The sequence below is a fragment of the Anneissia japonica genome, unplaced genomic scaffold (assembly GCF_011630105.1).
Source record: "Anneissia japonica isolate Jap-2015-1 unplaced genomic scaffold, ASM1163010v1 scaffold287929_len176311_cov113, whole genome shotgun sequence".
Classification (NCBI taxonomy): Eukaryota; Metazoa; Echinodermata; class Crinoidea; order Comatulida; family Comatulidae; genus Anneissia; species Anneissia japonica.
Window position 1 is genome coordinate 42409 of NW_022725659.1, and position 20300 is coordinate 62708.

The window sequence follows — 20300 nt, forward strand, 5'->3', positions numbered from 1 at the left end:
TTATAGTCACTATAACAACTCCCTGCTTAAACAGAAGAGCAGGGATGGCACAGGGGTACAGAATGATAATTATTGTAATAAAGTTATTTTATAACAACAAATAAATCAGTAGATAAAAATGGAAGAAGTTATGTACATCCATTAATATACTAGTGTAGTAATTAGCCTATTATATAAATAAGTATATTTTTTGATAAAGTAGTAGTGTTGACAATTTAAAATGATATATATGTCAAAACAAGTGTTTTTAATTTATTACATAATAATGCGAGAAAAGCAAACATCAAATCGTTTCTGCTGGTTGTAGGTCTATATATTTTAGGACTCTTTGTGAGTGATAAAAGCTTCGCTTTTAATGAAATGGTCCGCAAATATTCCTAAGAATGTATCAATGAGATTATACACGTCATACAAACAAAATGACATTGAAAACAACAGAGCACTTACTGTATACGCCAACCATCTTTACCATTCTCTCTTCACGTGCAATTTCATTCATGTGGTTTAAGTGGACTATTCTAAAATTCATTTATATATTTATCCAACAGTCTCTGAACAACAGCCAGAACTTATTTTCAACATGTAACATTTTATAATTTTGATTTTAAGGACTAGGAATAAATTATTAAAAATAATTAAATGAAGGTCTTGAGAGATGATATACGTTTAAGGTATGAACATTGTAACCCCTCTTAAAAATGGAAAACTCCAAGAGATAAGTTGGACAACTGACCGTCCAATCATTGATCGTATTTGTAAAACCGGGAGTAATTAGTTCATTGTCGTCATTGATGAAAAAATCCATCAATCGCGCCAAATAATGAAATAAAGCGAGAAAGCGATTCAAATTCAATCATTTCGAGACAAATTATTTCCACTGACTGACAAGTAACATCTGAAAAAAGAAGACTAAAAGAGAGGAAGAAATTATTTTTTTGTAATTCAATTATTATTTGTGATTTTCTTAGCTTTGAGTTATGAATCGAATCGTGTCTCGTTCGCGCACTTTCAATCACACTCGGTCACTGTATAACTGGGTCAGTGCCAACAGATACAACCAGACTTTACCAAGTACTGCACATGTTGTTGCAGGTATTCATAAAACAAACACTAAATTTTGTTATCAGAATTCGGTGCCTGTGTTATCTCAACCTTTACAGTCTACACATCGACATTACTCAGTCGCTACACCAGCAAGGAAAGTTACGGTCATCATGGACACCGAACAATTTGCTTCACGGATTCTCAATGGAAAAGAAATAGCGGAGTAAGTAGGCCCCTAGGCCTAGGCTAGGCCTAGCATAATTCTCAATGGAAAAGAAATAGCGGATTAAGTAGGCCTAGCATAGGCTAAGGTATAGGCCTAGGCCTAGATAACTACGGTACTCTAGGCCTAGGCTATCCACACTATCTAGCTTAGGCCCTAGTTAGGATAGACGCATCTAGAAAGTTGCCTAGCTAGGCCTAGTTTTCTCAATCTGTAACGGTAAGTGTAAATTAATCTGAGTGTCTGGCTTTAAGAAATGAAGTGGGACTGAAAGGTGTTTTCTGGGGCCAGTCTGCAATGCGTGCTTTTCAAGTTGCAGTCATTGAAGTCTACAATCCTCCATAAGGCAGTCTGGCTACAGTAAATACTTTAGCCTTGCAAGCAAGCAAGACCCGGCCACTAGGCCTATTAGTATTATCACACGTCTTGCGGGGTGTGGAAGGGGTGTGGGTCAAAAAAAGACCCTGATATAGTGATATATAGGACTAAATACCAAATGCATCCCCACCACACAGTACTTTTTGTTTGGGGAAATAACTTTTAGTTTTGGAAATTGCAGTTTTCGACTTAATTACCTAACTAAAGTCAGGACGCAAACAAGAAAGAACTTCATTGTAGTAAACCAAACAAAAATGTTTTCTGTGAGCCTGATATTAAAGCAGTTTTTCTCTTTCTTTTACAGAGAAATCCGTAGGGAATTGAAGGAGGATGTTGCACGTGTGAGGGAGACCCAACCGAACTTTCAACCAGGACTTGCCATTATACAGGTACAGAACATTCCATCCACTGTAGCATAGGAGTGAAGCAGTGACTGACAGAAAATAGTACCCGATTTCTTTACGTTGATTTAGCATGAATGCTACCTTGCAGAATAATATAAAAGTTTTGCTACAGAATTAATTTCTATTTCCAAAAAAAAGTCTCGCACAGCCAAAATATTCTGACTCCATTCATCACAACCATTATTTTTATTTCACATATTCGCATTGGCGATTTGATATTACAGGTACGCATGCACGATGTGCCTATATTGTGTTTCCCTTAGAACTACCATAGAGTTAATTTGTTAACTGCGGTTTTGTGATAATTTAAATATATTTTATTCACTGCAGGTTGGCAATCGTGAAGATTCAAATATTTACATCAGGAACAAGTGCAAAGCAGCTGAAAATGTTCGTAGTTTGTATATTAGCACGTCTTGTGTATTATTTGAGGCTTGTCATCCCAAAACCAGTGTACTGTCACTAATTTTTAAACTGAGTAATTTGCATAAGAATGTGACTACTGTATACTTTAGTACAGAGAAGTAATACTTTTACTCATAACTTTGGCAATATTAATTCAATTCCAGTAAATGACCCATCATTTTAAAGCCTGCAATGTGGAGAATAAGAATATATTAAAAAGTCAGTTTTCATTTTTGGTTACTGATATTGATTTTTGGATAGCAAGCCTCAATTTTTATTTCTGTGTAATATTTATTATCTTATATTCCATTATTTAAATTTTAAAGAAAAAAAAATAACTGTTGTTATTATATTATTATTTATTTCCTTATAATATTATGACTATATAATGTTGTTCTACACTGTTGTCTTTATTCAGTTTCAGTTCATTGTTATACTATTTTTGTATTATCTTATTAATACTATAACGCATTATTTTAATATTTTGTAGATTGGGATGATGACTCATCATGTGAAGATGGACAGGTCAACGTCCCTTCCACAGGTAAGAACTTTACGCACTGCATGCAATCCTAATCGCCTAATTCGTGTATGTAGAGCACTACGTCTGTGTCTATGTATGTTTGTCTGTCTTGTAAAGAAGCATATCCATGGCCGGATTAAACAAATAATTGAAATGTTCAACAAATATGAAAGAAACCCTATTCTAAAAAGTCTTGGTCTTTGTGCCTTGGAATAAAAAAAGAATTGAAATGGTCAAACATTCCTAAAACACTGATAACTATTCCAAATTCCATGATTGTTTGTTTAATCTGAGATGCTCAGTCATCTTCTTTGTATAGCTCTTATTGTTTATGCTTGTTAATATTCATCAACCCTTCACCAATAGTTGCTAAGAGTAAGACCACCAATTGGGGTTTCCAGGTTTAGATTGATTGATTGATCCTTTGGTTATTATGAACTTTCAGGTGATAAATCAGATTGAACTACTCAACAACGATCCACGTATCCATGGAATAATTGTGCAGCTACCACCAGACTCAGACCAGCCGCTGGACGAAGGCAAAATTACAAACGCCATCAAAGCAAACAAAGATGTTGATGGGTAAGTAGATTTGCACCTGCCAATTATATTGTTTTTTAAAGAAATATGAAATTTTATTTTGGCCTATCACATTCACTGCAGTGAAAGACTAAAATTTAATTTAGAAAATTTTTCCTTGGTTTTTGTCACTTTTGTTGATGCTATGACAATAAGCTGATTTTATTTAAATTTTTTGTCTTAGATTATGTCAATTCAATGTGTCAAAGTTAGCAAGAGGTGAACTGGATAAATGTTTTATACCGTGTACACCAAGAGGTTGTCTGGAGCTAATCAAGCGAACAGGTAAGACCTACTATTTACTTGATACTGCTAAAATACTTCGCTCATATTGATGTACATAACAATATAGAATACAACTTACTAGTAAATTACAGTTAATTGCTTGCAGCAAAGAACATGCTTTGTATGCATTTTTGGAAGTCATGTAAAATTACCATATTTTGAGTGTTCTCCCGGACCTCAAAAGTCAAAATTCCCAGATATATACTTTGTATACTAGCAAGAATGTTAGAGGGTACTTACTGCCAAGGGTATTTCATTAAGCTATTCAATGGCGGGAGGTTTTGTAGTAGTAAAGAAAAATACACAACATAATGTAATCCATTTTTTCCCTTTTTCAGGTATTGAGGTTCAGGGAAAGAAGGCAGTTGTGCTTGGACGGAGCAAGATTGTTGGTGCGCCCATGCATGACCTGTTGCTATGGAATCATGCCACTGTCACCATGTGTCATTCAAAGACCAAAGATCTTCCTAACATTGTAAGTCTTGCTGTTTGCCGATAAGCGTAACTAAAGTGAACAAACCTATGGAGATGGTGCATGCTCTCATCACTGTTATTGACTTTTCTGTTTTCTGATACAGGTGGTCCTCTTATTCAAGACCCCTCCAATTAAAGACCACTTTTCTGTGGTCCCAAATTAACAAATTTCTTTTTTTTCCTTATTATTCTAATTAGAAACCAAAGTTGCTAAATACCATGGAAACCCCAAAAGTTATCTTTTTTTTTGAGGGAGACCTATATTTGGAGAATTGAGGGGATTTTTTGCACAACATTATCCAAATTGTAAGGTTGTGAAATAAAAATTAAAGAAAAGAGTTAAAAAGTTAATTTATTATTTTAGGTATCTGAAGCGGATATTGTTGTGGTTGCGGTACGCCAGCCCCAACTGGTCAAGAAAGAATGGGTGAAGCAGGGTGCTGTCGTCATTGACTGTGGAATTAATCCCATTGAAGGCAAGTTTCTTTCTTTTATTGTCATTAATTTTTATGTGATTAAATTCTTTTTACAATGATGGGAATTGCTTTGTATGATTTGAAAACTTTTCAGAACAGTGTGTTAATTTCCACAGTTTACATAAATTTATGAGAATTCTGAACAATTTTTCGATTATTTTTAGAATTAATAGAAGTAAAAATAATTTTTTTCATTGACAGATTCAAGTCGCAAAAATGGCCGCCGCTTGGTTGGTGATGTTGACTTTGATGGAGTGAAGGAGGTGGCCTCTTACATAACTCCTGTACCTGGAGGAGTTGGCCCCATGACCATAGCCATGCTTCTCCAGAATACAGTTGAGAGTGCAAAAAGATCCATCAAATCTGGAATGGTGAGCATCTGCTTCAATTTAAGTTCTACTGATTTAATACAGTATGTTAAATACAAAGTCTGTAAACGAAAAAAGGTGAGAGGAAAGTAGAAAAAGAAACAAAAAGAAAAAAAAAGAAAATACAAAAATCGAAGATGTTAAAAGAGCATTGAAACGATATAAGCAGGTAGTTAATTCCAGAAGGTGGCATGCTGAAGCATGACTGGATCTTAGATTATGAAAACAGGTATCAGAGCATAGAATTTTGACCTGATATGAATTTTTGAGATGTCGGTATATTTTTTGTGTTTATCATTGCATGCATACTTTTTGTGATTCAAGTTGTTCGTTAATGCACTATTGCAGATACACATTGATAGTGTCAAACCACTCTTAGCATTCCTCAGGATAGTCTAGTTATTACAACCCATCTTTATATTTCACAGCCCCAAGGTGCATGGGCGATGCGATACCTGCCACTCGAATTGAAAGAGAACGTACCGACTGACATTGAGATATCTAGATCACAGACACCAAAACATGTATCAGAACTTGCCCAGGAACTGAACCTGCTTCCAGAGGAGGTTGACTACTATGGCAAACAGAAGGCAAAGATCTCACTGTCGATCCTTGATAGACTTGCAGACTCGCCAAATGGCAAATATGTTGTAGTTGCAGGGTAAGAAAAATTAGGTGTTTTTTTTTAATGATTTATTGTTGATATATTGTTGAATAATTAACTTTCTAACCAGTACATCCAGTCCTACTAAGTAACTCCCAGACGTATTTTCCTCATGATGAAATGCTCTTATAATCTGTTTGCCAATTCTATCTTCATATAGTCACATATTCATTAATGAGCATAGGGGAATGAGCTGTTAGGAGCCCATCATACTAAGCCTCGACATTGTGTGGTAGGGTGGCCAGTTTCTTTGTTAAATCTGGATGGTTAATGTCTGAAAATTACACAACAGAATAAAGCGCAAAACTGCTCTATTTTATAGCTTTTACTGTGGATATAATTAGAGTCAACTTCAAATCCATAAAACTAGTCAATGTGGAAAATCTATCATATGATTTTGTTTTTTAATGTAGGATAACTCCAACACCACTCGGTGAAGGCAAGAGTACAACAACTATTGGTCTCACTCAAGCCTTGGGTGCTCATCTTAAGAAGAATGTTTTCGCTTGTGTCCGCCAGCCTTCCCAGGGTCCAACATTCGGCATCAAAGGTGGAGCTGCGGGTGGTGGTTACTCCCAGGTTATACCAATGGAAGAGGTCAGGAATTTAGCTTATTTATAAACTATTTATCAATTGTTTGATTATTAAATTAAGGTATTGGTATTGAAGTATTGGTGAGTAATACTAGTGTTGGTGTCAATGTTCAAGCTATTAATTTTCATGTTTAAATTAAAGTTATTAATTGTGATAATTGTAAATCAGTGATGGCATGTCATGTATTATGGGATAAAAACATTCATGTGTTTATTTTCTTTATTGCAGTTCAATCTTCATTTGACTGGAGACATCCATGCCATCACTGCTGCAAACAACCTCTTGGCAGCTGCCATTGATGCCAGGATCTTTCACGAATCTACCCAATCAGACAAGGCCTTATTTAATCGTTTAGTACCAGAAAAGAAGGGCATACGAGAATTCTCAGCCATACAGTTGGGTCGACTTAAGGTAAAAAAAATATTTTTTTTGCTATCAATTACTAATTTGTGATGATTGCCATATAAGAAGCAAGATGTAAGGGAGTACATGTTGGCATATAAGAGATGAAGGGGAAGACGATGTTAATAACAATGGTAATGGTGATGATAATGAAATGGATATTTTATTTATAGTGGTGATGCAGATTATGATAACCATAGTAGTAGTAATAATGCTAGTGATGATGATGATGATGATGATGATGATGATGATGATGATGATGATGATGATGGCAAGGATAGTTTTATTGATAATGGTGATAGCAAGGCAATTCAACAAAAGGACGCACGTCTCCGCTCTTGAAAATAGTGCGTGCGTACAGTCCTTTGATCTTTACTGTGGCATCAACAATCCAATACTAGTTGCAAGTACAGCCGTCAATTATCAGTCTATGTGTGGCATACGTTTAATAGTGTCAGTTACTTTTTTTTCCAATTTTGGGTACTTCGCATAGTCTGTTATATCTGATTTCTTTTTAATTGACCAACAAAATGAAAAGTTATGGTAATTGAAAGTTTACGCTGTTTTATAAAATTTCATAATCTTATATAACATTAAAGAGTCATTTTGACAATGTTGGACTAAGGTGCACAAAACGAACATTTGAGTAGATACGGAAAATTTATTCATTTTTTCTACGAAGTGAGTCTCACGAACGACAATACACCACAACATTGGTAAAATTAATGTTGAAATAAAGAATATAATTTCAGTCTAATGTTGGTGTAAAATATCAGTAGGCCTTTGTAATTGCCGCACGATGCGCGATTATCATGATAACTAACACACGCGTGGGTAGTTCGTCATGTACGCTGACGGTTCATGGTCTGGTTGCTATGTTTTTTGTGACGTTCAGCGTGTAGGGACGCACATGCGCCAAGAATGTCGATGCCAGAGTTATAACCTTTGGTGTCCTGAGATGTGCATCCCTTTGGTTGAATTGCCTTGGTGATAGAGATGATGATATTGGTATTTATAATGGTGATGTTGGAAATGATGATAATAATAAAAATGTTGACGATAATAATGTGATACAGATTCATTTCAGAGATTAAGTAATCTGCATTTCTAGATTTAAATCACTTTGTAATTATGTTTTTGCAGCGACTTGGCATCGATAAAACCAACTCAAATGAGTTGACAGAGGAAGAAGCGGCAAAGTTTGCCAGACTTGATATTGACCCCGAGACTATCACATGGCAACGTGGTATGTTCATTCATTTTTTGCTTATTTGGTGTTGAAAACTTGGCTTTGCTAAGTCATAGTACTTATCACTGCATGTACCAAATACCATATCTGTACTTAAATGAGTATTCCTTGCATGTTGCCTTGAAGCGGAGGAGGATAGTAACCATGGTGTTAATGATGATCATGTTGATAACAAAAGTGTTCATAATGGTAATACATATCTTAAGACAGCATAGCTCAGTCAGCTAAAGTAGACACGGTGTGCACTGTAGAACTTCTAGGGATTAGATGCCCTTCCAACTGAAACAAGTATTGCGGCAGAGGCCATGGAAAAGGGACGGGCAAATCCAGTGGCCTTGCCCCCTTCCCCTGGAAAAAGAAAAGAGAAAGAGGGGAGCATGGAACTCCAGAACATGCTAATTTTTTTATTTAATATCATTATCAGAGAATTATGTATCAACATATACAAAGCAAAGACAAACTTTTATGATTAATTTACACAGTATTTTTTTAAAAATATATTAAGTAATAAACCAAGTAATTACAGCAAAATACCTTTTACCAAGAAAATCCTAATAAAATGAAACTCTGAAGCCTGGTTTCCATACCATCGCTACTCCTTTGGCAACGCTGTTTGGTCAGTGGAATCGGGGAGCGTTCCTGCAGTGCAATTATTGCACTAAAAATGCTGTAGCGATTCTATAGAAACTAGGATTCATACTGTAGAATTTTTATAGATATGGATTGATTGATATATTGATTGATTGATACACTTGTATCCTACCTAGTGATTGACACAAATGATCGCTACTTGAGAAAGATCACGATCGGCCAGTCCGCAACCGAGAAAGGAATTACACGCGAGGCACAGTTTGACATCGCCGTTGCCAGTGAAATTATGGCTATTCTTGCTTTAACAACCGACCTGAAAGATATGCGCGAACGTCTTGGCAGGATCGTCGTTGCTAGTAACAAGAAAGGTCAACCTGTTACCGCTGACGACCTTGGTATCGGTGGCGCACTCACAGTTTTGATGAAGGACGCAATCAAGCCGAATCTAATGCAGAACCTTGAGGTATATTTCTATATTTGCTAATTTCTATTTTTTTGCTTTGAATGACCCAGTTGTTGCTTTTCATGTTTTGTATCTTTATCAAAGGCAGTTTATATTACTTTTAAATAATAATATTTCTCTTAGGGCCTGTTTGTGCTGAGTAAAAAACATGTATTTTTAAACAGTTATTCAAAAAAGTGTGTTTTTTTCTAAGCAGAAACGGGCCAAAAACGAAAACACAGTTAGGAATGCGTTCTAAAAATGCATGTTTTAACAGCCATTCGTTAAGAGTTTGGCGTTCAAAAAACACATGTTTTGTGGTACACTTTTCAGCTGCAGCGCAATACTGTGTTAGTCATGAACCATTGGTGAACAAAATTGACCTCTTCGTTGGTTCGTTCACTGGAAATTTGGGTGAAGAAAAAAATGAAATCAACACGATGACATGCTTTAGACTTATTTTAACCATAATTTTTTCATACTTTCGCGGTGTGTTTACTTTTTTCGCATCAAGCGCTGTAGCTCACAGGAAATAAGCTCAACTTCCGTAGGTGATCGTCATTATAAGCTCCGCCCACCTACCAATGCTCGCCATGTTTTTATTAGTTGCACTTTTCACTAGAAACGCATTCCAAAGGAATTCAACTGCTTTTAAAATCCACATATTGTTGGTATTATTTAGCAGAAGCATGCCCTTAGAGAAAGTGCTTTTAATATTATTTGTATGCTCTGTAAAGTACGCTTGTTTATTAATGTATCCTCCAGAAAATAAAGTGTAAAAAAGATTTTTAGTTGTAAAAAGATTTCCAAAAGTTTGGACATCTATAAAATACAAAATTTACAGTGTGGAATTTCTCTCTAACAGTCCTCGCACCTACCAACTGATCTAATTTGACATAACTAATCAATTCTAGTGGAATATCAGCTTAACAGATTGTCTTTGGTTAAGAAAAAATAATACTAATATTCAGTCGTATTTTAATGTTATAGATTCTATCAAGAAATTGTGTTTATCAATACGATAACTTATGTTATTTGCATGTTTCACACAAAATTTCTTGGGTTTCTTCTTTCACTTTTCTGCTAGATCCTGTATTTTAAGAAAGAATTATATTAATTATGAATAATATTTTTTATCTTTAAGGGTACTCCAGTTTTTGTGCATGCTGGACCCTTTGCAAATATCGCCCATGGTAACTCATCCATCCTTGCAGACAAGATTGCTTTGAAGTTAGTTGGTGAAAATGGTTTTGTTGGTAAGTGTTTTGGAAAAATAAACAATATTAAACAGGTCCACATACCGTAAAACCTTGAATAGAAGTCCAGCGGGCTTAATCTTGGGAAGAAACCCATCTTGAAAGAAGCTTCCCCCCCCCCCCCACTCTCTTTNNCACATCTAGATGTGTATAAGAAGCCAACCTTGAACAGAAAGCCATGTGCTTTTTAATCAAGATAGTGTGGGCTCCTTTTCAAGATAGTACTTGCATTCAGCCTGACGTTATATTTGATTATCATGATGGTTCGATAGTGTGTGAGTATCAATATTATTTTATTGTGCTAGCATGGTTAAAAAAAATGTTTAATGGTAAACAGAATTTAGAATTCCATAGTTGAAAAATGTAAAGTACAATTCCAAATATTTACAGCATTCTCTTTGAAAAGAAGCCCCCTCTTTAGTTTGCAAAAATAATCTTTAACAGAACCTCATCTAAAAGCCCATCCAAGGGTTCTAAAAAAAAAAAGAAGCCCATGGCTTCTGTTTTACAGTATTCATCTGATCATTGCCAGAACTGCAATTCTTTCTTACAAAATTGTGATTAAAATTTATTATAGTATAAAAAAATACACAAAGCAACAGTATCCTAAAATACTACATTAAAATATATAGTAATATTGAAAATTATTTCTAAAGATGAGTGCTCATTAACACACTGTATTTTGCAACATTCAGTAATCAATATATTTTTATTTTACAAAATGCAATAAAGATTTCTTCATAAATGTTTTCAGTTACTGAGGCTGGTTTTGGAGCTGATATTGGAATGGAAAAGTTTTTTAACATAAAGTGTCGTTATTCTGGACTTATACCAAATGCTGTAGTACTAGTTGCTACAGTCAGAGCTCTGAAAATGCATGGGGGAGGACCAGCAGTAAGTTGATCAGCATTCCTCAGACTACTTTTATGCTGATATAATATTATTTTAAAGAAAACATATTGTTCTCATTTGAATTAACCAAATACCTTCTCAGGATTCACACTACAAACTGATGTTTTGTTTAGAACACAAGTTGTTATCAAGGTCTAAAAGTGCTTACTTATATCATGGCAGCCGGGCCTAGAAAATATTGATCGTACATGCCGGCTAGGACTAGAAAATACCATACTTGTTTGCCATCTAAGCCTAGAAAATACCATACTTACATGCCAGCTACACCTAGAAAATACCATACTTGTTTGCCATCTAAGCCTAGAAAATACTATACTTACATGCCAGCTAGGCCTAGAAAATATCATACATGTTTGCTATCTAAGCCTAGAAAATACCATACTTGCATGCCAGCTAGGCCTAGAAAATATCATACATGTTTGAAATCTAAGCCTGGGATATAAAATACTTACATCCCAGCTAGGCCTAGAAAATACTATACTTGCATGCCAACTAGGCCTAGAAAATACCATACTTGCATGCCAGCTAGGCCTAGAAAATACCATGCGTAGATGCTGGTTATTGTAGGCTTACACTACTAATAATTTTCATCTCCAGGTTGTTGCTGGGAAACCATTGCAAAAAGAATACTGCGAGGAGCATTTGGAACTGGTTGAGAGTGGTTTCTGTAATCTTAGAAAGCAGATTGAAAATGCTAGTTTCTTCGGAGTACCAACTGTTGTGGCAATCAACAAATTTATGTTAGTAGAACATCCATGTTTTTCAAAGTTTTTCAGCATGATTATACATGAGTTTAAAAAGTATTAAGATTTTTAGTACATTTTAGCCTTGTTTCCATAACATCTTCAATACAATAGCTTTCCTGATTGAATCAGGGATAGCTATGCATTGCAACAAATGCAATGCGTAAAACGCTGTAGCATGGTGGAGCGATTTTATGAAACCAGATTGTATCAGATTGAATGACTCGCATTTGAAGACATCGCAAAAATTGATTCTTTCCACATAATTACATGAATAAGACCATTTAGAAAAACAAATGATTATATTAGCATTTTGTTTTATTAATATAAGGATACACCTTCGGGGCCAAAAAAAGTGTCCCCCTTAATAGGGGTGTCCCCAGAATGGGGTTTACCATAGTGTTAAAAGATATATTTCTGTCCTTCGTAGGGGTGTCCCATTTAATAGTGATATTCCCTTAATGGTTACTGTATTTGATAAGATTCATTTTTATAATACATTGCAGTACTGACACTCAACCGGAGCTAGAGTTGATCCAGAAGCTTTCTCGGGAGGCTGGGGCATTCGATGCTGTTATCTGCAGCCACTGGGCTCATGGTGGCAAGGGAGCTGTTGACTTGGCTGCTAGTCTCGACAAGGCCTGCGAGCAGCCTAGCAATTTTGAATTCCTGTATGATGTGAAGGTGTGTATGGATTGATGTCTTCTGTTCTCGTATCAATAAGTTAACTAACCAGGATAAAAACATGCAAGTCACACATAGTTCCACAATATTATTTGTATATTTTATATATTAGTGATACATTTTCATATATTAATAATTCATATTTTTCTTAACATGCAATATATTTTTCCATGTCAATTTACATACCATATTTGTGTTCATCATACTATTTGTGATAATCTCACATTTTATTCTTTTCACTGAAAGAAATCGCTTCAGTTTTCATTAGAAGAGAAAGGTCACTGTTCGAACACATTTTAATGTAGACAATTTTATGTTTCCTGTCAACCTTCAGCTCCCTATTGAAGAAAAAATAGCTACAATTGCTCGCAAAATTTACGGCGCTGATGGAATTGAGTTGTCCGAAGAAGCTAAGAAGAAGATAGAAACATATAAAGCCCAGGGATTTAATGATCTGCCCATTTGTATGGCAAAGACGCATCTGTCGCTCTCTAGCGATCCCGCGAAGAAGGGAACGCCGACGGGATTCACTCTACCAATAAGAGATGTCAGAGCAAGTGTCGGTGCCGGGTTTTTATATCCACTTGTAGGAACGGTGAGTCTTTAGATTTTACTCCTTGACACCTCCGTTAAGACCCGCCACCTAGATATTTTTGCTAAGATCCCACAAAGCGACAGTGTAAAAACAAACGTGAAGATGTGCGTTTGTGGGACAACATGCGTTCGTGAGATGTGCGTGTGTGTATTCCTGATCCCGTTTTAATTGGTCAGTTAAGTTCGACACTTCAGGAATTTCCATTGAAAGAGCAATCAAAGAGTATAGCCATCGAGTACTGTAGTATCGTAGTATTACAGTTATTCAATAAGATATAGAAAGCAGCTTAGCTCAGTTGGCTAATTTGGTGGTAGCCACTGTGTGTGCGCTGAACCGTGGAGATCTCTAGATCCCCAGTTCAATTCCCATTGCTGCCTCTCCTTGTGTTTCAGCTGGAGGGCTGAAATACAAGTTACAATAGCGCACCGTCTTTCGGATGAGACGTTTAAGCCGTTGGTACTGTGTGCATTTATGGCCCATGTGCATGTTAAAGAACGCAGTACACTCTTCGGAAAGGAGTAGTGGATTGTCTCCTGGTGTACTGCCCAATCACCATAAGAAGGACCCCACTGGAAATAAGTCTTCTAGACTTTTGTGAGATATCCTTGGTGTTTACACCGAATAAATCCAATCCAATCCAAAACCACTTCAGCTTCTTTGAGAATACTCATTCCCATTGCTTTAAGCTCCACCCCTTAGAAATTGTTGCTAAGGTCCCAGAAAACGACAGCCATACATGCAGAAACATGGCTGAGTTTGGACAACATGTAAATATTCCCAGCTCTTCCAACTGATCAGTTTTTAAGTTTAATTGAAAAGTCCTTTATGCTTAATTTGCAACATCACTAATATATTCAAAAGACCATTTTCAGTTTATCATTATTATTATTAATATTGTTACACCTTTCAAAAAGAAACTATAAAATAAGATAAAAATAACATTTTAATTTTATTCTTCTATCTTGCAGATGAGTACAATGCCAGGATTACCCACAAGGCCATGCTTTTATGATATAGACATTGATCCAGATACAGAGACCATCTTTGGATTATTCTAACTTATGAATTTTACAAGGAAATTGCATTTATAGAACCCTGTTATGATACTTGCATACATCCAGATACAGGGACCAAGAATTGATTGTTATTGTTATAATTTATGTTGTTACAGGAAAATTGCATGGACCATATTTTTGTTATCTGCATACATCCAGGTAAAGGGACCAATATTTTACGTTGTTTTAATAAGTGAATATTACAAGAAGTCTACAACTTGCATACATCCTGATACTGTACAGTGTTATAGATTGTTCTAATATGTGGTGGTTGTAAGCATGTCAAACTTAAATACTTTCGGCTTAAGAAACCACAGTCATTGTTTTATTTGTAATGGTTTCAAGACATCTCCATGCGCAATGGACAATACGATACATATCATTCAGATACAGGAATAATTGTTAATGGTTACCCAAAAAAATTGTACAGATAATTCACCAATGTTTCTGATAGTATACATACCATAGAGACAACTTACTGATTAGTTGGTACATGCTTGTAAAGAAAGCTACATTAGACAATATTTTTATACTCTTCACTATAAATCCAGATACAAACCATCCAGTTACAGAAACATATACAGATTTCTTAACCTGTGATGGCTACAAGAAAACCGTAAGGCAGAGAAATCTTAAGGTGCTGTGTTCTAAGTGGTGATTGATTTTTTGTAATTGCTGTTGACAATATTTTTCTACAGATTAAAGCAAGAAATGCACCGTCCACAACATCAAATTTTCTTTAAATACCCATATATAGTCACAATATACCTATATATGGTCATGATGTGATGTCATCATGACCATATTTAGGCATGTCACATGTTTTTGTCAAATAAAATTTGATAGTGTAGACAGGGCTTTAGGGGGAGATTGTATCTTGGAATTCCTTTCTAAATAGATATACTGTAGTGTATTGTATATTTCATTGGCAATGACTTCTGAATATATTTTGTTTGTTTAGCAGTGTTGTGAAATGTAACTGAAGGTCGCCATAACTTGTGGAGTATACTTAGGCCTAAAAAAAATGTTACGTTGGCGTAACCTGACGCGACCTTAAAAAAACGGACAACCCTAGACATTTTTATTTAAATTTCATGATACAAGTTTACATGAACAAAGTGGGCGTGGTCAGGCGTCACTCAAAATGTTTCAAAAGTGGTCTAAGGGCGAAAAATATGATAATTAGGAGCTCTAAAGGTTTATTTAATTGAATTTATAGATTTCAAGGTTTTTGCTGAATAATGTGGCAAAAAAAAAAAAATCTCTACCTACCTTCCCTATTTTTTGGGGCCTGTTACGCCAACATAACATTATTTTTTTTTTAGGCCTTACTGTATTTCTATAAGGAATATTGGTAAAAAGATTTTTTGGATGGTGTTAAATCAATTATTGTTTGTACCAACTATTTAAAAAAATGTCTGTCAAACAAAAGAATGTTAAAAGTGCATGTAAAGAATCAGTTTAATAATCATCCATTCAAACTACCACCGACAATCAGCCGACTGCAATCAGCCGTGTGTTCATCAGCTGATGTTCATATGAGGCAGTGTACCCAACTTTATTTTCGGTCACACAAAACATTTGGTAAAACTGACAAATTTGAGTAATTTGCTGGGAAAAAAATGTATAATGCATTATGTGAAAATGTAGATAAGTTATACAGTAATATATTAATTTAGCATCAATCAATTATTAGTATGCACTGGTGGTATGCATTGAATATGATTGAAATAAATTAATATCAGTGTATGTGGGGAGAGTTATGGACTTTTCAAAGTTGCAAAATATTAATTTTTAATTTGAGTTCTGTTGCTAAATATTATGGTGCCTAAATAATTTACCCAACAGTCTCCTATTTGCAATGCATATCTGATTTTACTTGGAAAATTGGCAATTTGGATTGACTGCATGGTTTATTTGTAAAATATAGAAACTTGTAAAAAAATGTTATAAATTTAGGTACAGTGCCAGACTCAAATTATATATTTTTGTTTAATCATGCTTTCATTAATAATAGTTTGAATGAATTGATGTTATGTTTCTGAATTGAAACATCTTAGGAAATACAGGTACAGTATATACATTATCCATGGGATGAACATTTTTATTTCTGAATAAAGTAAAGAAAAGTATGTGTGTTATTATTATTATTATTGTTCAGTATATTTATATTTCTATAGAATGTATACAGTAACTGTAAAAATAGTATAGTAATATACATATTAGTAATAATCACTATTTGAAACTTAAAACAAAAATGATGCTGTCACTGTTGTGCCCTACCTACTCATTACAAAAATATGTAAAATAATTGGCATTCTACAGGCTAAATATCTACATCCTATTACTGATGTTCCTCCAATCTGCCCATAACATCAACATGACAGCCAACACCATCACTATCATTATTGTCAACATCATTATCGTACCAATCATGATGTGTGTGAAATTAGTGCACCATTTTCATTAGTAAAGTATGCAACATTTTGCAATTAAAAGGTGCCTCGGATGAAATATAAATTATTAAACCTGTACGTTCATCCTGTATCATTCATGTGTTTACCCACGAGACTTGTAAAAGAAGCTGAAGTTGTATCGATGAAAGCTCGTAAATAATCGCTTTTAATTCTTTTTCATGAATATTGTCATGACTTCTACTACTCTATCAAATAGTATTATTCTTTGTGTCATTAATAATTATTAAAGGCTTGGACCCTGGACATAGTCAGTATACATATAAAATAGACCTGATAGAAATTTGATTGTCAAATAAATACTGAATTAATATCATAAACAGAATTAATATAATAAAGCAGCCCCCTGTCTTTTTCAAAGTTTTTCAAACAAAAATCAAAAAAGATTCTACTTAAATTCTATGTCTACTGTAAAAGTGCCATTTTAAGCCGTCCAGAGGTGCCATAATCATAAATTTTCTTACTAGGCCGCAAGCATGGTGGGGCTGGGTAGACCCTCCATCTGTGAAAGTCCTCTGGGCCCCCTCTATATCAAATTCCTGGATCCGCCACTGTAAAATTTTATATGTTACGAATCATTTCAGCTCTACGTTTCAATGAAGGATAGTTTATACTTTTCATGTTTCTATAGCTATTGCATGATTATCAATTATAAATTTTTTCTACAATTTTTCAATGATTTAAAAAAAAAAATTTCATGATTCGTAATGGTTATTACTGTAATGATGGCAGTTGCAAAACTAATAATGATAAAGTTATCAATGATTGTATCTACAAAAAAAACAAAAAAAAAATTATTTGTATCAAACCAATAGTGATATAGTATATTTATAAGTTATTGATTTGTTTGCCAACGTTATGATAATATCGTCAATGATCAGTGGCGTAGCTACGGGCAGTGCAGCCAGTGCAAAGCACTGGGGCCCAGCACTATTAAGGCCCAATTCATAAATAGACCTAAAAAATATAATTTAAAGTAATTTCCAACTTAATGTTTTTGAAAAATAAAACGGCCAGCGGGTCCCTCAATGATATTCGGTTTTTAGGTGATTAATTGTTATAATGTGATTTCAAATGTGGACTAATCAAGGGTGCCCGAGTCGCCCCGCCACCCCCCCCCCCTTTTTCGAAATTATAAAAGAAATAGGAAAAATGGGAATTATATTAAAATTTAGGTTTGAGAGTTCCATTTCCAGCCATCAGATGTGATATAATCATAAATTTTCTTCACCCTGTGAAAAATCCCTCCCTGGTCCCTTTATTTCTAATTCCCTGATCCGCCACTGCAATTGTTAAATTTTGTGTTCCCAATTTTCTTGATTAGTTTAGAGAAACTGCTGAGACCGAATATGCCATAAAATAGTTACGAATCCGATTATCATTAGTATTTGTTTAATTATTTAAATTAAATATCAAGCACTCAGACGTGACCCATCGGACCCGAAGGCCTAATCTATCACCTGAATTTCATTGTAAAATGATTGAATATTGTATTACTCTTTTTATTAAGTCGGTAAATCACCTCCGTCGTTTTATACCCGAGGATTAGTGGAGATCAGAACCATGTCAACTTGATTCTTTGTCAACCAGTAAGAGATAGCACTTCATTCATAAAGATTTTTCAAATCACCCACAAGTTAAATTTAAATGACATAAAAATAAAATTAATATAACTTAGAATTACTCATACAACAGAACCACATTGAGTTATTAAATCTAACCGTCAACAGATTTGGTATTGAAGCTACTATAGGAACATTATTTTAGGCACGGGAAATACTGATGTTGATTATCTGTTTCAGGGGTGGCGCCATGACCTGCCCGACGGAGGGGCTAAAGGCCCCGACGGGGAGGGGCTAGTGGAGCGAATCGAGTCTCACTTGGCTGGGGGCCAGGGGGCCGCCCATGGCCCCCGGTGGGGGCCGGGTCCAGGGGCTTCGCCCCTGGAAGCCACGGATATTTGATGAATTATGGCGAATTTTTATTACTTATTTGATAGGCATCGAGATACTATAATATGACTTCATGTAGGCTATGTTTTCTAATGTTGACATCAGCTTCCAAAACCAAAACATTTTGAATAAAGCAAGAAACAAAGCGTATGCAATGTAACCATCCAATTTAATTTTCAAATCCTCATTCTAGAAAGTGAAATTCTATATTTTGGAAATTTTGCATGAAATCTGTCAACCACGTTGTCATGGTCGAGGTTGCTTCACCTATAACGATGTATTCCAACCATCATGAGGCTATCTAAATGAGCATTTGTCATAACAGAACGCAAATTATTTTTAATTAGTCTCATTGAATTATTATTATTATTATTATTATTATTATTATTATTATTATTATTATTATTATTATTATTATTATTATTATTATTATTATTATTATTATTGTGGTTGTTGTTGTGTTGAAAAGTTAACACAAACGACCCCCTCTGGCGCCACCCCTGATCTGTTTTCGGTCGGTTTGTACAGTATTTATAAAGCTAACGTTTTAAAAAATCTTAACAAGTGGAACCATAGGTCGCTCTTTACCCTTTTTTTAACATAGAAAAATATGAGAAAATGGTTTTAATTTTTTTTTCCAAAAATCAAATTTCATTTTTACATGAAAAGAAGCTTTTTTATACAATAACCCTATTTTTATATCATGCAAAATGTTGAGGTTAATGAGCGATACATGCTGTAAAAATGTGCTACTGAATTGAACAAATAAAAGTGGGATGAACCAACAATAGAGAGAGAAAAAAAGTTATTAAATCTAAGTTAAGTTATTACAGACGTTTTACTACAAAAATATATTCTTAAATTTGCTGCCAGAAATATACGTGTAATTGGAAGACTAGTTTACACACTAATTGACGAGAAAAATATGGCTATAATTTTCACCTGAAAGTCAAACACATTGATATAAGCAAAACTAAAATTTTCAAGTTGTCATAACTAAAGTACAATGTTTTGATAGTATATTATTGAAAATAAAACTATTGATATCGCACGCATTACAAAACTACACTGACCAATATACTGTAATTTTGATTTCCTTTCGTTCGTAATAAGTAAATTCCACAATCTGAAGAGATATGCTACCAACCAAACTTTTTTCGGGTCGTGACAAAGTGCGAGCCAGCGAGTCATGCGAGCCAATGCGCGAGCCATGCGAGTCATACATTTTAAATCCTTTTTTTTTTCACCGGGGAGCTTTGCCTGTCCAGTCCAGTCATGCGCAGTTGTACATACACTTTTTCGAATCGTCGATCCGGAAGTATGCAGCGCTGATAGAGATGTTAAAATACAGATATACAGATACATACATACAGATATATTTATATATTTGTACTGTATTTATTGATATATCTATTTATATATATATATATATATATATATATATAATTTTATATATATTGTATATACTTATTTACTTATACACATCTAGATGTGGATAAGAGACAGCGACAATATCGCAACTGCTACT

The 20300-nt window shown here is 34.7% G+C and overlaps 1 protein-coding gene across 1 annotated transcript; it reads left to right on the forward strand.

Moving 5' to 3' along the window:
* Nucleotides 1–780: 780 nt before the first annotated feature.
* Nucleotides 781–14760, forward strand: LOC117112773 (C-1-tetrahydrofolate synthase, cytoplasmic-like). Its single transcript, XM_033255940.1, has 20 exons — nucleotides 781–1267; nucleotides 1950–2034; nucleotides 2380–2439; nucleotides 2945–2998; nucleotides 3423–3559; nucleotides 3741–3841; nucleotides 4180–4316; nucleotides 4680–4791; nucleotides 4993–5162; nucleotides 5588–5820; nucleotides 6237–6420; nucleotides 6646–6828; nucleotides 7963–8065; nucleotides 8836–9122; nucleotides 10246–10357; nucleotides 11112–11251; nucleotides 11867–12009; nucleotides 12519–12696; nucleotides 13031–13291; nucleotides 14260–14760. The coding sequence occupies exons 1-20, from the start codon at nucleotides 978–980 to the stop codon at nucleotides 14347–14349; spliced, it is 3060 nt and encodes a 1019-aa protein (XP_033111831.1). The 5' UTR covers nucleotides 781–977; the 3' UTR covers nucleotides 14350–14760.
* Nucleotides 14761–20300: the final 5540 nt, after the last annotated feature.

What these genes read in the sequence shown, in the direction of transcription:
- LOC117112773 (XM_033255940.1), top strand. Translation starts at nt 978, where the DNA reads ATGAATCGAATCGTGTCTCGTTCGCGCACTTTCAATCACACTCGGTCA. An exon ending in AGGTTATACCAATGGAAGAG is followed by an intron (nt 6,421 to 6,645) that starts GTCAGGAATTTA and finishes TCTTTATTGCAG; the next exon opens with TTCAATCTTCATTTGACTGG. An exon ending in TGCATGGGGGAGGACCAGCA is followed by an intron (nt 11,252 to 11,866) that starts GTAAGTTGATCA and finishes TTTCATCTCCAG; the next exon opens with GTTGTTGCTGGGAAACCATT.